At 30.5% G+C, this 19,419-nt stretch overlaps 3 protein-coding genes and 1 long non-coding RNA gene across 6 annotated transcripts in view; 2 read left to right on the forward strand and 2 right to left on the reverse strand.

The window, feature by feature from the left end:
* The window catches only part of LOC132914083 (uncharacterized), a 36,895-nt gene extending 29,244 nt beyond the window's left edge, over positions 1 to 7,651 (forward strand). For both annotated transcript variants that reach the window (XM_060972902.1, XM_060972903.1), the window contains exons 2-13: positions 2,656 to 2,893; positions 3,602 to 3,756; positions 3,839 to 4,033; positions 4,125 to 4,237; positions 4,307 to 4,473; positions 4,635 to 4,790; positions 4,860 to 4,927; positions 5,016 to 5,096; positions 5,181 to 5,342; positions 5,415 to 5,612; positions 5,691 to 5,795; positions 5,885 to 7,651. In XM_060972902.1, coding sequence (XP_060828885.1) covers positions 2,656 to 2,893; positions 3,602 to 3,756; positions 3,839 to 4,033; positions 4,125 to 4,237; positions 4,307 to 4,473; positions 4,635 to 4,790; positions 4,860 to 4,927; positions 5,016 to 5,096; positions 5,181 to 5,342; positions 5,415 to 5,612; positions 5,691 to 5,795; positions 5,885 to 6,009 — 1,763 coding nt within the window. In that variant the 3' untranslated portion in view covers positions 6,010 to 7,651. The remainder of the gene's footprint in view (positions 1 to 2,655; positions 2,894 to 3,601; positions 3,757 to 3,838; positions 4,034 to 4,124; positions 4,238 to 4,306; positions 4,474 to 4,634; positions 4,791 to 4,859; positions 4,928 to 5,015; positions 5,097 to 5,180; positions 5,343 to 5,414; positions 5,613 to 5,690; positions 5,796 to 5,884) is intronic.
* LOC132914085 (methylated-DNA--protein-cysteine methyltransferase, inducible) lies at positions 7,266 to 8,954 on the reverse strand. Its single transcript, XM_060972905.1, has one exon. The coding sequence runs from the start codon at positions 8,423 to 8,425 to the stop codon at positions 7,862 to 7,864; it is 564 nt and encodes a 187-aa protein (XP_060828888.1). The 5' UTR covers positions 8,426 to 8,954; the 3' UTR covers positions 7,266 to 7,861.
* Positions 8,955 to 9,806: 852 nt separating this feature from the next.
* On the reverse strand, positions 9,807 to 16,691 carry LOC132914081 (uncharacterized). The gene is made up of 7 exons (XM_060972896.1): positions 16,370 to 16,691; positions 15,908 to 16,021; positions 15,670 to 15,822; positions 15,359 to 15,563; positions 10,941 to 15,282; positions 10,650 to 10,860; positions 9,807 to 10,346 (listed from the first exon to the last, which is right to left on the reverse strand). Exons 1-7 carry the CDS (start codon positions 16,451 to 16,453, stop codon positions 10,224 to 10,226), a joined length of 5,232 nt encoding a protein of 1,743 aa, XP_060828879.1. The 5' UTR covers positions 16,454 to 16,691; the 3' UTR covers positions 9,807 to 10,223.
* A 164-nt stretch (positions 16,692 to 16,855) lies between these two features.
* LOC132914087 (uncharacterized) lies at positions 16,856 to 18,620 on the forward strand. 2 transcript variants are annotated; one of them, XR_009659510.1, is made up of 3 exons: positions 17,339 to 18,161; positions 18,231 to 18,324; positions 18,474 to 18,620. It is a non-coding gene; the product is annotated as an uncharacterized LOC132914087 (long non-coding RNA). The 2 variants fall into 2 exon arrangements; XR_009659509.1 differs by having other exon boundaries at positions 16,856 to 18,324.
* The last annotated feature ends 799 nt before the right edge of the window (positions 18,621 to 19,419 follow it).

Genomic DNA, 19,419 nt, shown 5'->3' on the forward strand with positions numbered 1-19,419 from the left:
CTCAATAATCCTTACAAATGACAAAATTTTTCTTTGGTTTCCGACGGCCATTATCGATGACGGAATCTTCTTTATCGCCAGTAAACTACTATCGTTGATGGGATATTTCTTTGGTTACTAACAAAACATTATCGATAATAGAAATTTCTTTTGTCATCGGTAATCATTATTAATAGCGGATTATTTTTTAGTTATCGGTAACCATTATGGAATTATTGATGATTATATGGTATTATTGGATGATGGAATTATTTTTGGTTAGCATTAATCATTAACGATATCGGAATTCATTTTTATTATCAGTGGCCATTATTAATGATGGAATATTTTTTCGTTAACGGTAATCATCATCGATGATGGAATTGTTTTTGGTTAAGAGTAACCATTATCGATGACAGAATTTTTTCGTTATTACTAGTATTAATGTAATAACATTATTAACGTAATAATATCACACTATTAATGAAGGAATATTTTCTGACTACCGATAACCATCATCGACGACGGAATGTTCTCTTTTAATTACCGATAACCATTGTCGATGACGAAACTAAAAGAGAACAAAGTTGGGGAAGGAGAGTGGTGCGCCACGTGCACGAACAGCAGGCGAAATGGAATGAAAGAAGCGATACATAGTATGTATTATGTTTCCTTGCAAAGTTTGCCCGGTGGTCCACCTGTCAGCGTAGCACCTGCCTTCGTAACCACTTAATGCCAACGCTAATGACTATTCATGGATCGTTGGCTGCACGACATGTGGGCAATAAGGTGGAATGCGATTTATTCACCGTGTTAATATGGACAATATTAAACAACTGGTTGGTAGTCTCCTCTACATTTCCTTATGCCCACTTTTTCTCTTTTCATTTTTTAGAAGATAATTAACCGAGGGGAGTCGATCGATCAGTTGGCGTTGAATTGAGCAATTAGCGGGGAACTTGTTGCGTTCTCGTATCGAATAACGTTTCGCGTTTTGTTGGAATTACCTTTTAATCCATGACTGATATTATTTAACGTTACACTAACATTTTAATAGAATTTTAATAAAATGATTTGCCTAGCTTATGAGGTGGGAAATAAAGTGGAAACGACGTTTCCTTCAAAACGTACGCTTGTATTAGTTATTAATATTTATATTTTTTAGAGCAATCAATGTATTTCTGTTAATTTTCATAGCATGTTTCATGTTTCATGAAAATCTTAGAATTGTTTAAATTATAATAAAATGATATCAACTAAGAATACGGGTTCAAATAGCTTCGCCGTGTAAATTAATTAACCCACGTAATTAGAAGATATTAGTTGGAAATTAATTTTAATCTTGTTCTTTCACCTCGAAGGCCGTTGACATTGTACAAATTAATATCGAGGCATCTCGTTTTTAAGGTCGTTCACATGACCCTCGACTCGTTCATGGGAATTCATTTCGCAATTCTTTTAGTTTTACTCGAGTCTATTGATTTGTTCCGTGAAAACAATGAACACCGTGAAGCTAAATTAAATTTGCCTTCTAAAAATGAATTATCTTCGCAAGTGCCAAGTGTTCTGCGAATTTATAAATAATTAAATCAACTTAGATGTAATTGTTCTACAATCTTATCTTCATCGCGTGTTTTTTAATACTCTGCAATCTCAAGAATTAATTAATCCACCAGGTATCAAAGAAATACTTTAGACAAACTAAAACAAAGAGGGAAGCACTAGAACTATCAATATTGCTGACGAATATAAATGTTTGTTGCATTCGTTATTAGAGCGCAAATGTTTATACAAATTCATATCTTTATGAACACAATTATAGAAATGAAATTTGAACGAAGATTTCTTTAACTCATTTAACATTATAACGAGTACTACACTTTGGATATTTTATATATTTTTACATACGTGCATTCTGCATTTTTGCATCTTCAAATCTTCTATGAATGCATAGACTCATTACATTAAATCCCCTTTTAATTAGAGCCTCAATTAAATACTCTATAAGTAATTAAGTAAACCAATTAAACCACTTGATATAAAAGGAGCATTTCATACTAAAATACTGTTTTCCAATTTTTTTTTTTTTTTTTTTTTTTTTTTGACTAATATAAATACTTTGTTCGCTATATTATCTCTTTTCAACTAGTCTCAATTAAATACTTCATCGTCTAATTAAATCATTTAGCATTAAGGAAATGTTTCACACTAAAATACCGGAATTTTCAATATTTCCTATGAATATATTTCTCTACTCGTTATATAAATCTTTCTTCTTTTTAATTCACGCTTCAATTAAATCGCCTACAATCTGCGATCGATCTATGAATCAGGGAAGACGAGTCAATTAGATGCCAAGGTAGAATAATTTCGTATCGAAATTAAAGCATCACAATTTTTTATCTTATTCTACAACTACGTATATATGCGTTACATTAAGTAGACTAATTAATCAACTAGGTATCAAAATATCATTTGGCCACAAATCGATAGGACACCATATTTCCCAACATCATTTTCTTACAAACATATTAAATCAATTAAATAATAAAACATCGCAAGTTTTAATTTTTCTACGAACGAGAAATACTTCGATAATTATACTAAACTACTCTTTCATTGAAATAAAGTTAGCCTGGGGAAACCGTATAAAAGAGCCTGTTATTTAATTTACAGATGCGACTGTAATCACGAGTGACGACGCCCTCCAAGGGTACGACCCCCAGTTCATGGTTGGCTGTTATTTCCCCGCGGAATTTCAGGGTGAGTTCGTGACGCAGGTGAGCGGAAAGGAAGCCAGCGACACGAGCAACGAGCCCATTCAATATTCCACCATCAACATCACGTTCAACGCGATCCCCGTATGGGGTTACTGCCACAGGAGGATCGGCGATAACGTGTTGCTAATGGACAGGTGGGTCTACCTAGAAATCACCGAGTAATTTATTCCGACGACCGCTAGTCGTTACGATTTGCCCCTGTTCAGCGATAACAGTTTGTCCGTTTCCGGTAACCGCTTGACCCTAACGCGGTAATGATAATTGCCAGTTGACTGAATCCGATTGGTAACGGCGAGTTAATTAATATCTGTAAATGTGAGGATAAATTATTCTAAGAGGAGATCTTGGTTCTAGACTTAACAGCCATAGACAGTTGCATAAATAGCGAAGAATTTATGTTTAGTCTGCAAGTAGGCGTGGTTCTATGAAAGTCAGGCTGTAACTAAATCCGTGACTGATTATGAGTTACGGATTGCACGCTTACTTAATGCATCCTTAGGGACAGGGATGCCCCGACGTGTCTGCAGCGTGTCTGGGATGGAAATAGACCAGATCTCAGACAGTGTCGGTCTGCACTTTCTTCTTTCCCAGCTATAATTGTACCTGAGATGTAGTTAGAATTATACAAACACATTTTATTAGATTTACAAGGGTTAAAATCTATCCAATCGTAATTAATTTGCGTTTATCAAATTTTATTTTCACGCTGCAAGTACTTTTTGATTAATGTAAGAAATAGATTAGGAGATTGATAATCCAGGGTATTTTTATCCATCGTTGTTCTTCTCTGAACATTTCATCGGGAAATTAAAACCAAATAAAGTCAATTACGTTTATTTCAGATACGGTGATGGCGACTGCATCCGATGCTTCCGGTTGTTAAGGAGATCACGCAACATTATTGAAGTCTTCTCTGAAGATCTGAACAGGTGTTATACTTCAGAAACTACTGCTTTGACCTCCTGTGAAAAATTAAATTCCACGTCCGTTTTATATCGTAAGTATAATAATTATAAACATTTACGTATAAGAACATTTCGAAAATATTTATTATTTAATTGTTTGATTGTTTTGGGTAGGTACCAAGGAGATTGGAAATATTCCCATAAGAAACGAGTATTGTCCAATAACTGGCCAGTATCACTTCACGTATAATCTCAATAATGGATCTGATAAAGTTATCGAGTGTAATAGCTTCTCATCTTCCTTCAACAATTGTCCTGATGGCTCTGTTTTAAGATTACACTTCAATCGTTGTAGCTTCGAACCTCACAGTAATTTTCTTCCTAATATTCTTGTTGTTTCCTTTCTTAGGATTTTAAATATATTCAAAGAAGAACTTATCTATTGTTATTTATTTTTCAGTGAATATTACGTTTAATTGCTTGGGCAATTGGCCTGGTCCAAACGGTTCTACTTATTTTGCCCTGATGGACATCAGTGACAACTATGAAGGCAGACCACAGTATAGATGTGGAGTAAGTTGAAAATTTATTTTCTCTTTTCAATTAAGGTATATAATATGTTTCTTTAATTAAATTCTTTAGTTATTTCATGTTGACAATAAAAAAGGAAAAACATACATGGCTCTCAGCAGCGATTCCAGCTGTACACAGAATTTAGATAATTCCACTAGTGGATATGAGACACTAGTCCTTAGTAAAATTCCAAACCAAAAAAAGATGCCAAATTATGTGAAGACTCACGTAGCAACGTTAGTATATTTTCTTTATTTTCTTTTTTTATTTAAGATTTAGTATCGCATCGACATTTAGATCATTTAGATCACTGATTAAATGTTTCCGATGGTCTCGTAGTCTTTTAATAATTTTCTATTAGACTTAATTAATTAATTAAAAGCTATTGTTGATTTAGATTTCCAAAATGGGCACAGGGTGTGTGGGAAGAATCTCTGATTGTCAATGGCACCATGACTTTTACTGATCTTAATGGCTATAATAGTTACACGTTCATTACCGTTGATTCGAATGAAGAAACTGGCCGCTACATCGTTTATTCCAAAAATCAATGGTAGGATAGGACATTAATCGAATAATATCAAAATATTTTTTTACTCTAAAATAATAAAAATATTTTCAGTGAACAAGTGGCATATGTGTGTTTAATGATGAGGCAACGAAGTGAAAATGTACTAGAATTTGCAATAGGTATTTACCTTTTAGATAATTATCTTAAACGTCCACAGATATTAATGAAATTATTTAATCCGCTAAGTATAATCAATTTTTCATACAGGAATGGTGTTAAGTCCAGTTTATCAATCTTATTTGTGTGACGATACTAATTTGGATAAACCTGTTTGGATGACACAAGCACGTAAGTTAATTTCAAAGAAAGAAGATGTAAATTATATATTTCAAGAAAAGATCATGATATTAGATCAAATGCTATTAAAATTAGGAATTGAACGTGCAGTAGAATCGCCTTGTCCAATTACTGGACAATATATGGGTATGATAACTGACCTATCAGGCATGTGTGCTGAACTAAGCAGCAACTGCAACACTCGTGAAATAATGTACTTTAAAGTTACTGACTGTGAATCTGGAGAACTCTATGAAGGTACTTACTTAAATAGTTTAATTCATCTAAATTCATTGAAACCAAAACTCACTAAAAGAATTTATATTTCAGAACGAGCATACTTGTGTCTAGGTCAATGGGAAGAAAAAGGTGTTATGTATGCATATACTATGAGAAACGATACTAGTACCAATGAATGTTTTGTTGGTTTAATCGTGAATGATGAAGAAATCTATATCAAGGAAGCGGGGGATCATTGCATGAGAAATATTGATCCTAAGAAAGAAGGAATGCGTCTGTATAAGAAGGGTAGGTTCGTAAGGTTGATTCTACATTAAATTAATATTTAATCTCAAAGTTACATGCATAGTGATTTCATGTAATTAGGTCAGTGTTATGGAAATTCTCCAAGTCCTGCACCAACGCCAATGAAACCAATTCCTCACAATCCAATAATGAGAACTGCTACAACTCCGCGGTCGAGAGTATCAGGTAGAAATAATATTACTTACATTCATTGATTAACAATATTGTATGTTATAGTGTTTATAATACAATTGATTATTTTATCATGATACCAGGTACCACCAGTATATCAGGAAACAATATCCCATCATTTGCCTCACATAAAACCACTGCATCCAATGGTTTTATAATGTTCATAATGGTAATCGCGTTTTTTAGAAACATTTATATGTACGTTTGAGTACCAAGTCATTAATAACGAACAGTGAACTAGTGAATGAATGCCGCTATGGGATATAAAACAAGAAAATCTTATTGTCTTAAAGCAAAATCATAAAACTTTTCTTAATTTTATTGAGATAAAGCTAAATGATCAAGAAAGAAAATATTATACATGAAGTATATTCAGAAAATGCCTATCCTGTTGAATGATTTCATCAGGAAAAAATAAGTATTTGAATACTTTTAATCTGATATAATGACTAATTATATTAATATTGTATTGTTGACATTAATGTGTTCCTTTAGCAAACACCATTCTAATCTACTTTGCATTTGAGAGATGCTTTTAACAAAAATTTTTGTAGATACATAGAACTTTGTTATATTTCAAATCTCCACCAAACACTGCCTTGTAAGATACAAGTAATAGTAAACTGTATGTTGCTAGGAGAATCCAAAGAAGTTTATATATTTTCTGATTATAACACTTTTCGTAATGGTTTTTTTACTAAATCAATCACGTAGATGAAGTTACTAATGAGACTGACTGAATTAATAACACTGTACAGAAAGATTCACCAATAGGAAAATATATATTTTTTTCAAATTTGTACTTAAAATAAGAAACTAGCACTATTTTTTCTCGTTGAAATAAATATATTATAATCTACATCGAATGAAATGAATGAAAATTACAAACTTAAAGCAATATACAAAATAAGAAATATGTAATCATTCTTAGGGCAATACAATTTATTCCCTGTGATTATTTGCAAAAAAAAATAATTTTTAAATAAGTCGCGATAAATTTTACACTTTTTATATAATTGTTGAATTAAATTTAACATCGATTTTTGCAATTAACACAAGCAAGTGTCATACTTGTACCTAAAGTAGAATTTTTACAAATAAGTATTGTGTGAAATGGTTTACACATTTATAGAATGCTTTTATATATATGCAACTCATTTTTATATTTATATTGTAAATGTATATAAATATGTATTTATAAATTTATACCTTAATGTATAGAATTAATAGTACAGTAATATTTACAATGTAGATAGTACTTCTCCAGTCATGCTGTGTATAAACTTAAACAATAAGTCCATCAGATGCCAAATTATTAACTTCATTCATTGCAAGTTCTCTAACATTAACAATTACTTTTTAACTTCAGCATTTGTAACGCTTATTATTTTGACATCTGAAAGGCTTGTATACTATAAATAAAATTAATTATATCACAAAATTTCACAAAAATACATACATAAATTTACTTTCGCACTTTTTTTGACATTTATTTTATATATTGCTAATTAAACAGTTTAGTATTTTGTAAATTAACACAAGATATTTACAAAATGCTACATTTTTTTATACAAAACAGTTACATATATCGATAACTATCTAAATTCAAATATAAAATTACACAATTTTATTTATGTTTAATTTATATTACCATCTTAGAATTATTGTGAATGCCGAAGACCATCCTAATATCATAGTGTTCCTGTTACTGTATGCAAGAGTGCAATGGATTTATCATTACAGCTTAAATTATTAATTACTTTAAGTGTACATAAATTATACTGCATACTTGTATTTAAGGATAATAAAAATAATTTTTAATGTATAAAAATAAACAATTTTTCTTTTTATATTATCCAGTGTCTATTTTACATAATCTATGCAAATATCAGGGAATTTTTAATGCTTAAATTTTTATATTTATATATATTACGAAATAAACAATTCGTAAGTAACAGAACTTATAAAATCGTACTATATTACATAAACTATATCTCTTTGTATTAAACTATAAATTAATAAAAAAATGATGGAAGTATGTAAACATATAAAAAATAAACTTAAGTGTCTATATGATCACGCTCATAGAAGAGGATATTTTCTTTACGCTTCGTTCCCCATTTATATTTGTTACTACCAGATTTACCTACTACGCGATGGCATGGCACCAAATAACCAATATTATTTTTCATGACCGCATTTCCAACAGCTCGTACAGCTTTTGGTTTATCTATATTACACGCAACTTGTTCGTAAGTAACAGTTGTACCATGCGGAATAAGTATCAAGGCTTCCCAAACTTTTATTTGGAACTGTGTACCCTTCATGAGAACAGAAGTAGAATCATCCACAGTTACACATCGGGAAAAGATTTTTTCTATAATTTTGTTTGTTTCGTTTGAGGTATCTTCGACCAATTTTGAAAGAGGCCAATCGTTCTTTAATTCATTTAAAGCTTCTTCATTATTTTTATCAACAAAAGCCAAATGCACAATTGCCTTATTAGTGTTAGTAATGCCAATTAAGCAATCCCCAAAAGGTGTAGCATGAAAACCATGGATTATCTTAAAATTTTCATGCTTTTCTTTATACTCTTGTGGTGTCATACTTTCAAACCGAACCATTATGATTATTTAAATTATTCAAATCTGTAGATACTAGGAAAATGAAAAAATAAAAGTTACTAGAAGGTAATATGTCTAGATGTTAGCTGTCATTCTTAAGGTGCATCTTCAATCATGTCAATGATTTGACATATACAGATATATCTTTCACCATAATTATATACATTATGTTTGTATACACTATGGTCGTATACACTAATTGTACTATCTTTCTCGCACTGCTTGATTTGCATTCCTACCCTTGATTCACAATTATGCAATTTATATAACTACCTATGTCTCCACATCTCCTATGACACCACTGTATTTAAATGTTGTTCGTAGGCTGTTTGTCAATTTGTTATAAGTAATTATTTCATGAAAAGATCGAATAGCGGTTACAAAACCGTTACAAAAAAAATTTGTTAACTGTTCCAGTGGGTGAGTACCCGCTTTTACTACTCTTGGAAAAACTGCGGAAGTTTATGGAAAATGTAAAAGTGTAAAATTGTATACTATATATAAGATAAAATATACGAAATATTCAATATTTAAGAGATAAAAGAAATTTCATTAATTCTGTTCATTAAAATACAGAATTATATAAAGATCTGCAATCTATATAATTCTTATATAGGCTTTCGGCATCAAGTGAAGACTTGGAATACAAGTTCTAAATTTTAAACTCAAACTTTGTTCATACTACAATTCTTTAAATTAATTATTTAATAGTAATCAATTATAAATTAATTCGAAATATTATATATATGATAAATACATAGGGAAGAATGATTTGAATCTATTATTTTATGAATATTTATCGAAACGCTACTACGTGGTTAATATGTGAATTATTTCGTGGAATTAGGCCATTCACTGCCAGACAAATTTAGAGCATCTTTCCCTGGATGCTAAGACTTTATTTTAAAGAAAACATGGAATTTCACAAATTTATATATTATTATATAAATATTATTATATAAAATTTTCGTTCATCCTTTCTAATAATTCCTAACAACTTATTCCGTGACCAACTGCAATCAATCTAAGCTTGTAGCGCAAAATACGAGATATCTCGTAGTTGGCAGTGAATGGGTTAATATGTACAATATACAATCAAAGTTTATACAAGGTTAATTGAGGAAATAGAATAAAATTAAAATTGTTGAACTGATTATTAAAAATACATAATTATTAAATAAATAAAATGATATAAAATATCTGTTATAATATATTTAAAATAATTAAAATTGGTTTGGCTTTCTATTTTTAATATTATTACTTAGAATAATATATTAAAAATAATAGTTCTATGTAATGAAACCATATGTGATTATTCTTTCAGCTTATGATACATCAATGTAATCATATCAATTAACGTAATATTCCAAAAAGAAATTAATTATGATCATTAATAAAGGGCATGTTTGTTTATTTTATTCTATTTAAGACGTCATAATTAAAAAATTTATTATTTACAAAAACAATATCATAGAGAAACAAATTTACAATATTTCAAGTCACGTGAAGAAGGTATAGGAAATATAGACCATGGACGCCGTGTTGAGCAAGTGGACCTCGTAAAAAGGAATACAAATAAATAACGAGGTCTCTTCTTTTCTATGTCTATTAATAATATTCTAGTATGTATTAAAAGGGAGAGAAATTATGTTAAATGTCTCTATCACTTTTTCAACGAAGACATCTTCATTTGATAACTGTGGTTTATACTTCTTACATCTATGGTGAAGAGAATGAAGTAAGATTTATACAAATATACAAGAATATTTTATGTAATCGTCCAATGAAACATGCACGATTATTTCATCACACGTTTAATTACGTAAGATTTGATTTCATGAGAATTTGCGTTGGGTTTAACATTAAAAAATACTTTACGCGCTTTTGCGTCTGCTATTAACGAATTCCACATTGGATACCTCTGTAATCAATAAAAAAATCATTGTATATTTAATTATGTAATATATTAACTATTTTTGTATTATAAATGCATATTATATTATATAAACAAATTTTTCAAAAACAGCAAGAAACTATTGGGCAAAAAGAATAAACTCTAAGCCAAATGTTACTTTTCCATTGCTAGCCTTTAAAATACTTCTTTGACGGTTTTGATGTCTTTTTAACATAGGACTGTTTGTTTTGAATTGTTGTAACACTTTTGAAATATGTATGCAATATATATCAATATTTTTTAAATGCAGATAATATTATATAATCTTACCATGAAAATGTTGAAGTTACCACACATTATCAGGCTGTGTTTTGCTCTTGTAAGTGCAACACAAAGTCTTTGTCTATCTGATAGAAAGCCAATCTTCTCACTCCGTACACATGAAAAAATTATTACATCACATTCTTGACCTTGAAAATGATCTACAGTGTCCACAATATATTTTATTTTTCTCTTAACATTCTCTGGCAATGAAGATATTCTAAAACAATAAAAGATTAACATGCAACGATTAATTCAGATAATATTTAGAATACACTCGCATTAAATGCTACAACTTACTTTGCATTAACTTTAGTCAATATCATAGTTCTTTGATTATTATATGGTGTAAGAATTCCACACGAAATGCATGATTGCCAATTATCCAAATTGGCAAAATTTAGCATACAATAAATAATATTAGCTACAAAATCTGCTTCTTCGTTGTTTGAGTTATCATGATTCTGATTTGTAATCAAATTTAAAATTCGATATGAATGGAATGGAAATTTATCATTACTTTCTACTGCATTTTTTAATTTACAACCATAGAAGAATTTATTTGGCCAAGAGGATATATCAGGTTGCATTCGATATTGAGTGTCTAGCGTAATTATGGGATTATTTGGTTGTAAATCAAAGGCGTTTTGCACTCGAGAAAAGATCGATTGATCCAACCCATATTTCTTTGCCCGTGTACTCAGAACAGTAGCTGGTAATTGATTATGATCACCAACTAAAACCAATGTATCTATTCCTAACATCAATGGTATCAAGGTTTCTGCCTCGCAACTTTGAGTAGCTTCATCCACAATACACACAGATATCTTTTTCTTATTAACACCAAAAATATATTCCATTTGACTAGTATAACAGGATGAGAGGGTGCAGGTTATTATGTCTGCAAATTCAAGAATTCTGTGCTCTGCTGTACGCTGCAATCTAATGCTTTCTCTGCTTCTATCATTTACTTCGTTCGATGACGTATGATTCTTTAGTAACTCGTATTTTGCAGACATATCTGCCAGTTTCATCCTAACATGGTCTTTATGAGTTTTATCCAAATTATTTGAGTTTAGTTTACATTGAAGGGCATTAATTCTAGATTGTAAAAATGATTTTTCACTTTCTACACTATCGGATGGAACAGTGTTCGATTTGCATGTTTTTTTAATTTCTCGTTTCGCCAATTCAGTAATAGAAATATCTTTCACTTTTGAATGCATCATTTGTAATTGTCCAATACGAACCATCCTGAATGGTTTTATCTTTGCCTGCTTTTTTATCATGGTCCTAATTTGTAATAATCTTAAGACAATGTCATCAATGGCTGCATTTGATGGAGCACAAACTAACATTGTAAAAGAACTTCCATTGCTTGTATATCTGTTATTTCCATACAAAATTTGAGTAATTATATTTACAATAACTTTCGATTTTCCAGTTCCAGGTGGTCCTTGAATAAAACACAATTTGGTATCTTTTTGGATTACTGCTTTGGTTATTTTACTTACAGCTTCCATCTGTTTCTCATTTAATTTATCTCCCGTGATCAATGTCTCTAATTCAGAAACAGTTGGCAACTTATACATATCGATTCTTGGACATAAGATTAAGTTTACTAACGGTGACTTAGGGAGAAATTGTAATGCTTTTACCATTCGTAAATTAGGACGTAAATAAAACGCAGCTCTTAATCGTTGAACTCGATTCACTAGAATATTTTTATCGAGGTATTTTGTTATCACAGTATATGTCAACAATGTATGAGCATTTTTTACGTAATTTTGTAAATCTCTGTTAAAATGTGTCAGAGGCGTTAATACTGTTGTGTATACCTTAGTAACATATGCGAACACTTTACGAAAATCTTTTGATTTTTGTGAGTTTTCGTGATTTTGAACATACTCAAAAAATACAAGATCCCCATACTTGGGATGAATTTGCCTTTGCATATCGTCCTTTGTGGCTAATACTTCTACCATCAACGTTGTAAAACGTATATTATTTGGCTCTTCATTCGTCTGAATAGAATTTTCAACTATAGAGCACATGAATGTGGGCCGTTTGTGTATATCCTCTATGCTCTGAAATTTGTTTGTGATATTATGCCAAATTTCCAGCAACAAAAGCGAACTTATAGTATTATAATATTCATCGTACGATCTATAATGAGTTAAGGTAGGGTTAAGTTCTTCAGGCCGAATAACAGGTGGATCTTGATTCAAATATAGCTGTTCTTCCAACCATACTGGTTTCCAGCATAAGATGCGGCATAAGAATTGGTTCATTGTATTGATCTTTTCTCGACGTATAGGAGCATCTTTTCCTGTCAGTTTTTTTAAAACATTCGATTCATCAATTTCATATTCACGAACAGTTTGAATCTCTGTAGAAAAAGACACTCGTTTCTTTAAATTCGATTTTACAACTGGTGATTTAAGATTTGACTTAAGAGGTACAGAAGGTCCCTTTTCTACTGTCTTACAAGATTCTAAGCTTGGTTTACCACTTACTGCAGTATCTTTTAATTTATTTGTTTTCTCTGTTCTTTCTTCCAACGAAAGATTTTTTAATGCTGTTTCTGCTTCTACGGTATTTATTTTTATTTTAGTACTATTAGATTTTTTAGGAATTTTTCCCAAATTCGAAATATCATTAAGAGTTAATTTGTACTGTATATCCATTGCTATTTCTTTAGAGACATTTTTACGTTTTGTTGAATCAATCGTTTTTGCATTTGAAGAAGTTCTATTTGCTGTTGTGGATCGACTAGATGAAGCTTTAGACTCCTCTGTTGCAGTTTCCTCTCTAGATGCAGCGATCGTTTCCTCAACAAGGAAATCATTTCGGGACTTTGTCGTTACTTTCGCTTTTGGTTTAGAAACAATACGTTTCTTTTCTTGATTACCTTCTAAAGATACTCGGTTTTCTTCGGCAATTTTCTTCAATTTTATCCTTCTATTATCTGCCAATGCTTTCCTCTCTTCCTTAGAAAGAGTATTTAATTTCTTTGTACTAGGGGGAAGACAAACGGCCCATTTATGAAGTATTTTACGATTCTTTTGCTCCTTTGCATACATATATTGCTCTAACTTCAACTTTTCTTGTTGTTCTTTCTTTTCTTTAGCACTTAATCGCGGTTTTGAAGGATTTTCAGATTTTCCAGATCTTACAGATTTATCAGACTTTTCCGGGCTTTGTTTATCTTTATTAGAAACATTTTTTCGTCTTCTGGAGGTAGGTAAGTGTGGAGGTTCGATTTGAGGCACCTTTTTCTCAATCGATCTTCTGCTCTTGGTGGATGTAATAGTTTCTATTTTATTGTTACTCAAGGGATGAATATAATTTCCTGCCTCTTTTTGCACTGGAAGCAAACTTTGATTTTTCGGAGACTTAGAATGTTTTTTAGTATCGCTAGTAGCGCTCGTGAATTGTTTAAGTAAAGTATTTTCTGGTGAAAATACTTTATTTAAATTGTCTATATCCTGCAACGACGAGTTCCCTGCTTCTTTTTCTTCGCCTATGGTTGCTCTAGGAACTAACTCATTTGGTAGCTCTTCATTAGTTCTGATTAATTCAAACTCGCTTACAATTGGTTCCTTAGTATTAACATTTATATTTATATCTTCTTTTTTTACACCATTCTCACTTTTCAGATCAATTTCATCGTTTTCACTGAATATTTGACTTCGGGATAATCTGTGAAACCAATTCTTATCTTCTTCATCTTCACTATCTGTTATTGAAATAACAAAATCCACATCATCTATACCAAATCTCTCACTTTCTACTTCTGTAGGTTGCTCCTCTTTTACCTCATCTTTCATGGTTGTGTTCATACCATAGCCAATATCAAACAATTGGGAGCACGGAAAAATATCATCCTCACTATCGCTTAAGTTTATAACATCATCCTCTGAAAATTTAGTTTTTGGTTGTTGTTCCACTTTCTTTAGTTTTATTGGAGATCCGACTGGAACGAAACTTGAATTCGAGGAATTTAAAATAGCATTTTCATCAGTATCAGTCAATTGCAATACATCTTCAAATTTTATGATACCATCCTCGTTACACATGAAATTTGAAGGAAGTGTTGTGAGTAAATTTCCTTCTTCATTGTTTTTGAATTGATTGGTTTTATCGACTGTATTTGGTTTTTCTATCTCATTCACAGTATTTGTTTCACTATTATTTCTTCTACTGCGTTTTGAGTTGTAATTCCTGATTTCTAAATCAGATTTTACTCTTATTCTACTGTCCTTGATTGTATTTGTAGATTCAAGATTCTGTACATCTTTAGTATATATTAAATTATTTCCAGTATAAGTATCAATCTTTCGTAACATATTTGCATTTACTTTCTCTGTAGTCTTATTGAGAGAAATTTCCCCTTTTTTAATATCTTTTTTTGTGTTGCCTATTATCATATTTGATCTCAGATCCTGATAATTTATTAATTCATCCATTGATGATTCTGTTCTTGTATTGTTTGTCCGATTACTTGATGTAGGCATGTTGGCATCCATATGTTTCTTTGCATTTAATTTATCACAATTTTTATTTTTTCCATTTGATGAATTGTTATTCAATGAAATATGAACTATTTCAATATCATTTTCATTTTTCTCATTATCCTTTTCTGAAATAAAAGCAAAATTCTACTATTTCTTCTTTGTCTTGTAACCTAAATAACCTGGATAAAAATGCAGTAATACCTTGCAGATAATTTTTTTCTAAGATATAATTTTCATCTTTCAACTTGGGAATTTTACTTGCCACTTCCAAGCTGGAATTCGTGTCTTCTCTTTTACGTTTATCTACTCTGTTAGTCTTTGAATTATCATTAACTATATTTACATTATTTACTATAGTAGTTTCTGAAAGTGTACTAACACCGTGACCATCTTCCAGAAGTTGTGGCTGTTAAAATTATTATAATATGTGTAAGAAACTTACTCAATAAATATTTCAAGAAAGATATCATGTGATGATAATTAATCTGATGATATAATTAATTAAATCTTACTCCAATTGAACGTAATTTATACACATATAGATCATTGTTTTCAATTGCAGCTGCAACAGTAGGACATCCAATGCCAATAACATCATTCGAGTATAATTTAGTTGTCTGAAAGGGCTTTTGGGCTATTTCATTTATAAATATACCATTTGCACTCTAAAGATAATGTAATATCATCAAATGAAAGTATTATATTAAGAAAATACATTCTAGTGCACTAATTTCATTACATAATATTTACCTTTAAATCTGTAACATATAATTCATTTTTGCTATGGAAAAACATACAATGGCGCCTAGATACTGTCAAACCAAGGCATATTATTTCATTCTCCTTGCCTCTACCACAAGTATACTGAAAACATACAAAAGAGACAATGTTTTATATATGTAAAACATCCTTATTATTTGTTTTTGATACTTAGAATACTTTCTTTATTCATAAATATTGAATTTTTATAAACACATATAAAAGAGTAGAACATAAATAGAAGATTTATTTAAATTACTAAATACTTTGAATATTTAATATATTTTTACATATTATGTATACATTGAATATTTCTATGTATTTCAATTCTTTACAACTGCATAAATATTTGCAGTCTACGCATAATTTAACAATAAAATTGAAAGACAAAAATTGCTTTATAGTACATGCTTGCTACTTGCATAATAGAAGAGAAGAACATTTTATACTTACTGTATGTCCTGGTTGATCTAATACAATTGTGTCCGAAGTATTAATACGTTCCAATATAAATCGGTAGTAGTTATCAGCACTCATTTTTAAAATAATGATCGGTTTCTTCAGAGGTCACCTAATCCTCTATATAACCTGTCTTCTTTTATTACATTGAAAACGGTTCTTAGACCCTTCTACTGGTAATTAAATGATATGATTATAGATACAATACAGTTGATAAAACTTAATAAATATCTCGTTTTACAATGTTTTTAATAAATACACGTGCATTGATATTTACCGCCCTTTTCGAATGAAAATTGCGTTTATGCCATGTATACAGATATGCATACAGAAATTCAAACTCAGATATCGCAAACAACGACATCTACGAGGAACTTAATGTAAAATAATTTAAATCGAATTACTGTGAAATTCTTTAATTAGTTGTTATAGAGTTATTTACAAAATTATTCTCTTGCTATACATATAATTGATGCAAAGGAAGTGTTTATGACGTCTACTCTCATGTTAATTCCTTATTGTAAAATGACGAATGAAACTCATGATGCAGAATTTAGATGATTCACATATTCGTGCTCAGATCACTCCGATAGTACTGATTACGTTACGACTCAAAGCATAAATTCAAGTCGGACTTATGGTTCAGTATTACGAATGTATGATAGTTGTCTAAATAATAATACCTGTTTATGTATAGAAACTACGTAAAACAATGGAATATGCTTATAAAAAGTTTTCTAGTTTCATTCATATATTGACATCAATCGTACCAAAGTTAGTATTTAAATAATTAGTATTGGTGTAGTTTCATGCGTTCAAATGGCGATATAAATTGAAAATCCCGCCGATAACGAAATGCGGTCTATCGTTTTTATGCTTTCTGAACACTGAAAATGTTCGATCAAGAAGAATTCACGATTACTTACATCCTATTTTTAGTTATGTTATAGAGTGAAATTTATTTGAAAACCCTTTATATAACGTTTAAAATAAAAAATAGTAATACTAGAGATAATATGTACTCAAATAGTGAAACTATCGATACTATCGATAGTGTTACCTTTGACAATAGACAAAACAATTCTTACAGATCGCTAGAGGAATTAAGATATATCTATATGTTTTAATACATTAAAAATTTATGTTAATCATATATTAAAACAATATATTAATAAAAAAGAAATCACATTTAATGTATGAAAGGTTGTTATTTCAATACCGTTGACATCTGCACGCTCGACGAAGGGAGATCGAGCTTAAAGCTTGAAGTTTATTTATACCAAACAATGACTTTGTCCCTCATTATGACGCAGTTTAAATGAAATCGTACGGCAAAGGATTAATTAGTGATTCAAAAGACAAAAATTACGCAGTTACAAAGATTTCAGAAATATTGGGAAGAAATCGGTGTCAAATCGGAATCCCTCCTCCTGAAGTATTGCAAATCGTTGCACAGTGCTGAATTTGAATGAGGATTCGGAACAAAAATCAAAATTCGCTGGACACGTTCGCACGTTCGGTCATGTCGGGTAAATGGCTATATTTTTCTGCTTTATGATAGATATGAGGAGACGCTTTTAATGGATATACTACGCACCACCTCAGACGAGTCCCACATATCCCACCGATAAAATAATCACCAGGTTGTGTTTGTATATACCAAAGAAATATCTATAGATTTTTACATTCCCTTTCATTTCGAACAAGAATTGTTGTTTAGTTACCGGCATATTTTCTAAACGAAATCAATGGTGAAATTTCTATGATTCATCAATAGATGTAAAACGTAAGAAATTCATGTAGTTGTTCCAATAACGTGAAACTCATAAAAACTAAAATATCCATATATTTTCAGGTTTCCTTCCATTTTAAAGAAATTAACTTAAAGGTGAAGGGGAGATATCATCAATATTTGAAATATTGCAAAAACTTTGAAAATAAAAGAATACGTAGGTACATAAAATTCTTACTTTTAATAAATCGATTCTGATATTAAATTTGATTTAATCGATATTAAATTTCCAACTATGGCAGAAAAGTAATTAACTTCATATTCTTTTTTCTATTTTTTTTTTTTTTTTCATCAACATTGCTTCAGAACTTAAGACAGAATAATTACCAAAGTTATAACTGTATATATAGACACAGAAAACATTGCAACTGGACCAATGGAAAAAGAAGTAAAAAGAATGATCGCAATATTGTTATGAAATCTCCACCTAAAGAGTAATACAATCTTATCTCACCTTTAACCTGCAAAAATATCAGACATGATGACAAGGGAGGAGTGGGCTATTAAATTTCAAAAACATTAGCTGCGTTAATAAAACACGGATTTATATTTTGAATATGTCCGAGTTTCTTTACAGCCACATGATACATAAATAGGTTGTAAGAATGATTGGTGAAAAAGGTCCGAATCATTTGCAATAAGATAAAGAAAAGATTTTCTGTTTTTACGTTTTTGAGGATTATAAGCCACACCGACATTGCGAAAGAAGGACAACCAGTTTTCGGTACGCGATGCCCGGTATGCATTTTACTTTCGGTTTCAGTTTCACTGATGAGAAAAGGTTTAGTGGGGCAGAAAGAAAGAGACAAAGAGCGAGGAAGAGGGAGGAGATCCGTATAGAAGAAACGATAACTGAGTGTCCAGTTTCCAGTATGACAGAAGATTTTTGTTTCAACATAGTCATAACATTTGAAGCGATGTTTAAGTGGTTCGCAGAACCTTTGATTTATTGCATACTTACCAGATTGGTATTTTTCTCTAGATACATATTTCATTAATCCTACAGTGATATCAAACATTTAATGTAAAAATTTCTTTGTTAATTTAGTATTACCGTGAAAAAAATTCACTCGCAAGGATATTATAACTTAAAAAATAATTGTAATTATAATGTTGGTGCAAATTCATCCATAGTACCATTAAAAGATCTAATTAGTGAATAAATAGTAATTTCACCGCAAATATACATATATGTATGCCATATGATAGTGCAATGAAAAATAGTATGCTCTGTAGACTTAACCTTAATATA

This window comes from Bombus pascuorum, chromosome 14 (assembly GCF_905332965.1).
Source record: "Bombus pascuorum chromosome 14, iyBomPasc1.1, whole genome shotgun sequence".
Classification (NCBI taxonomy): domain Eukaryota; kingdom Metazoa; phylum Arthropoda; class Insecta; order Hymenoptera; family Apidae; genus Bombus; species Bombus pascuorum.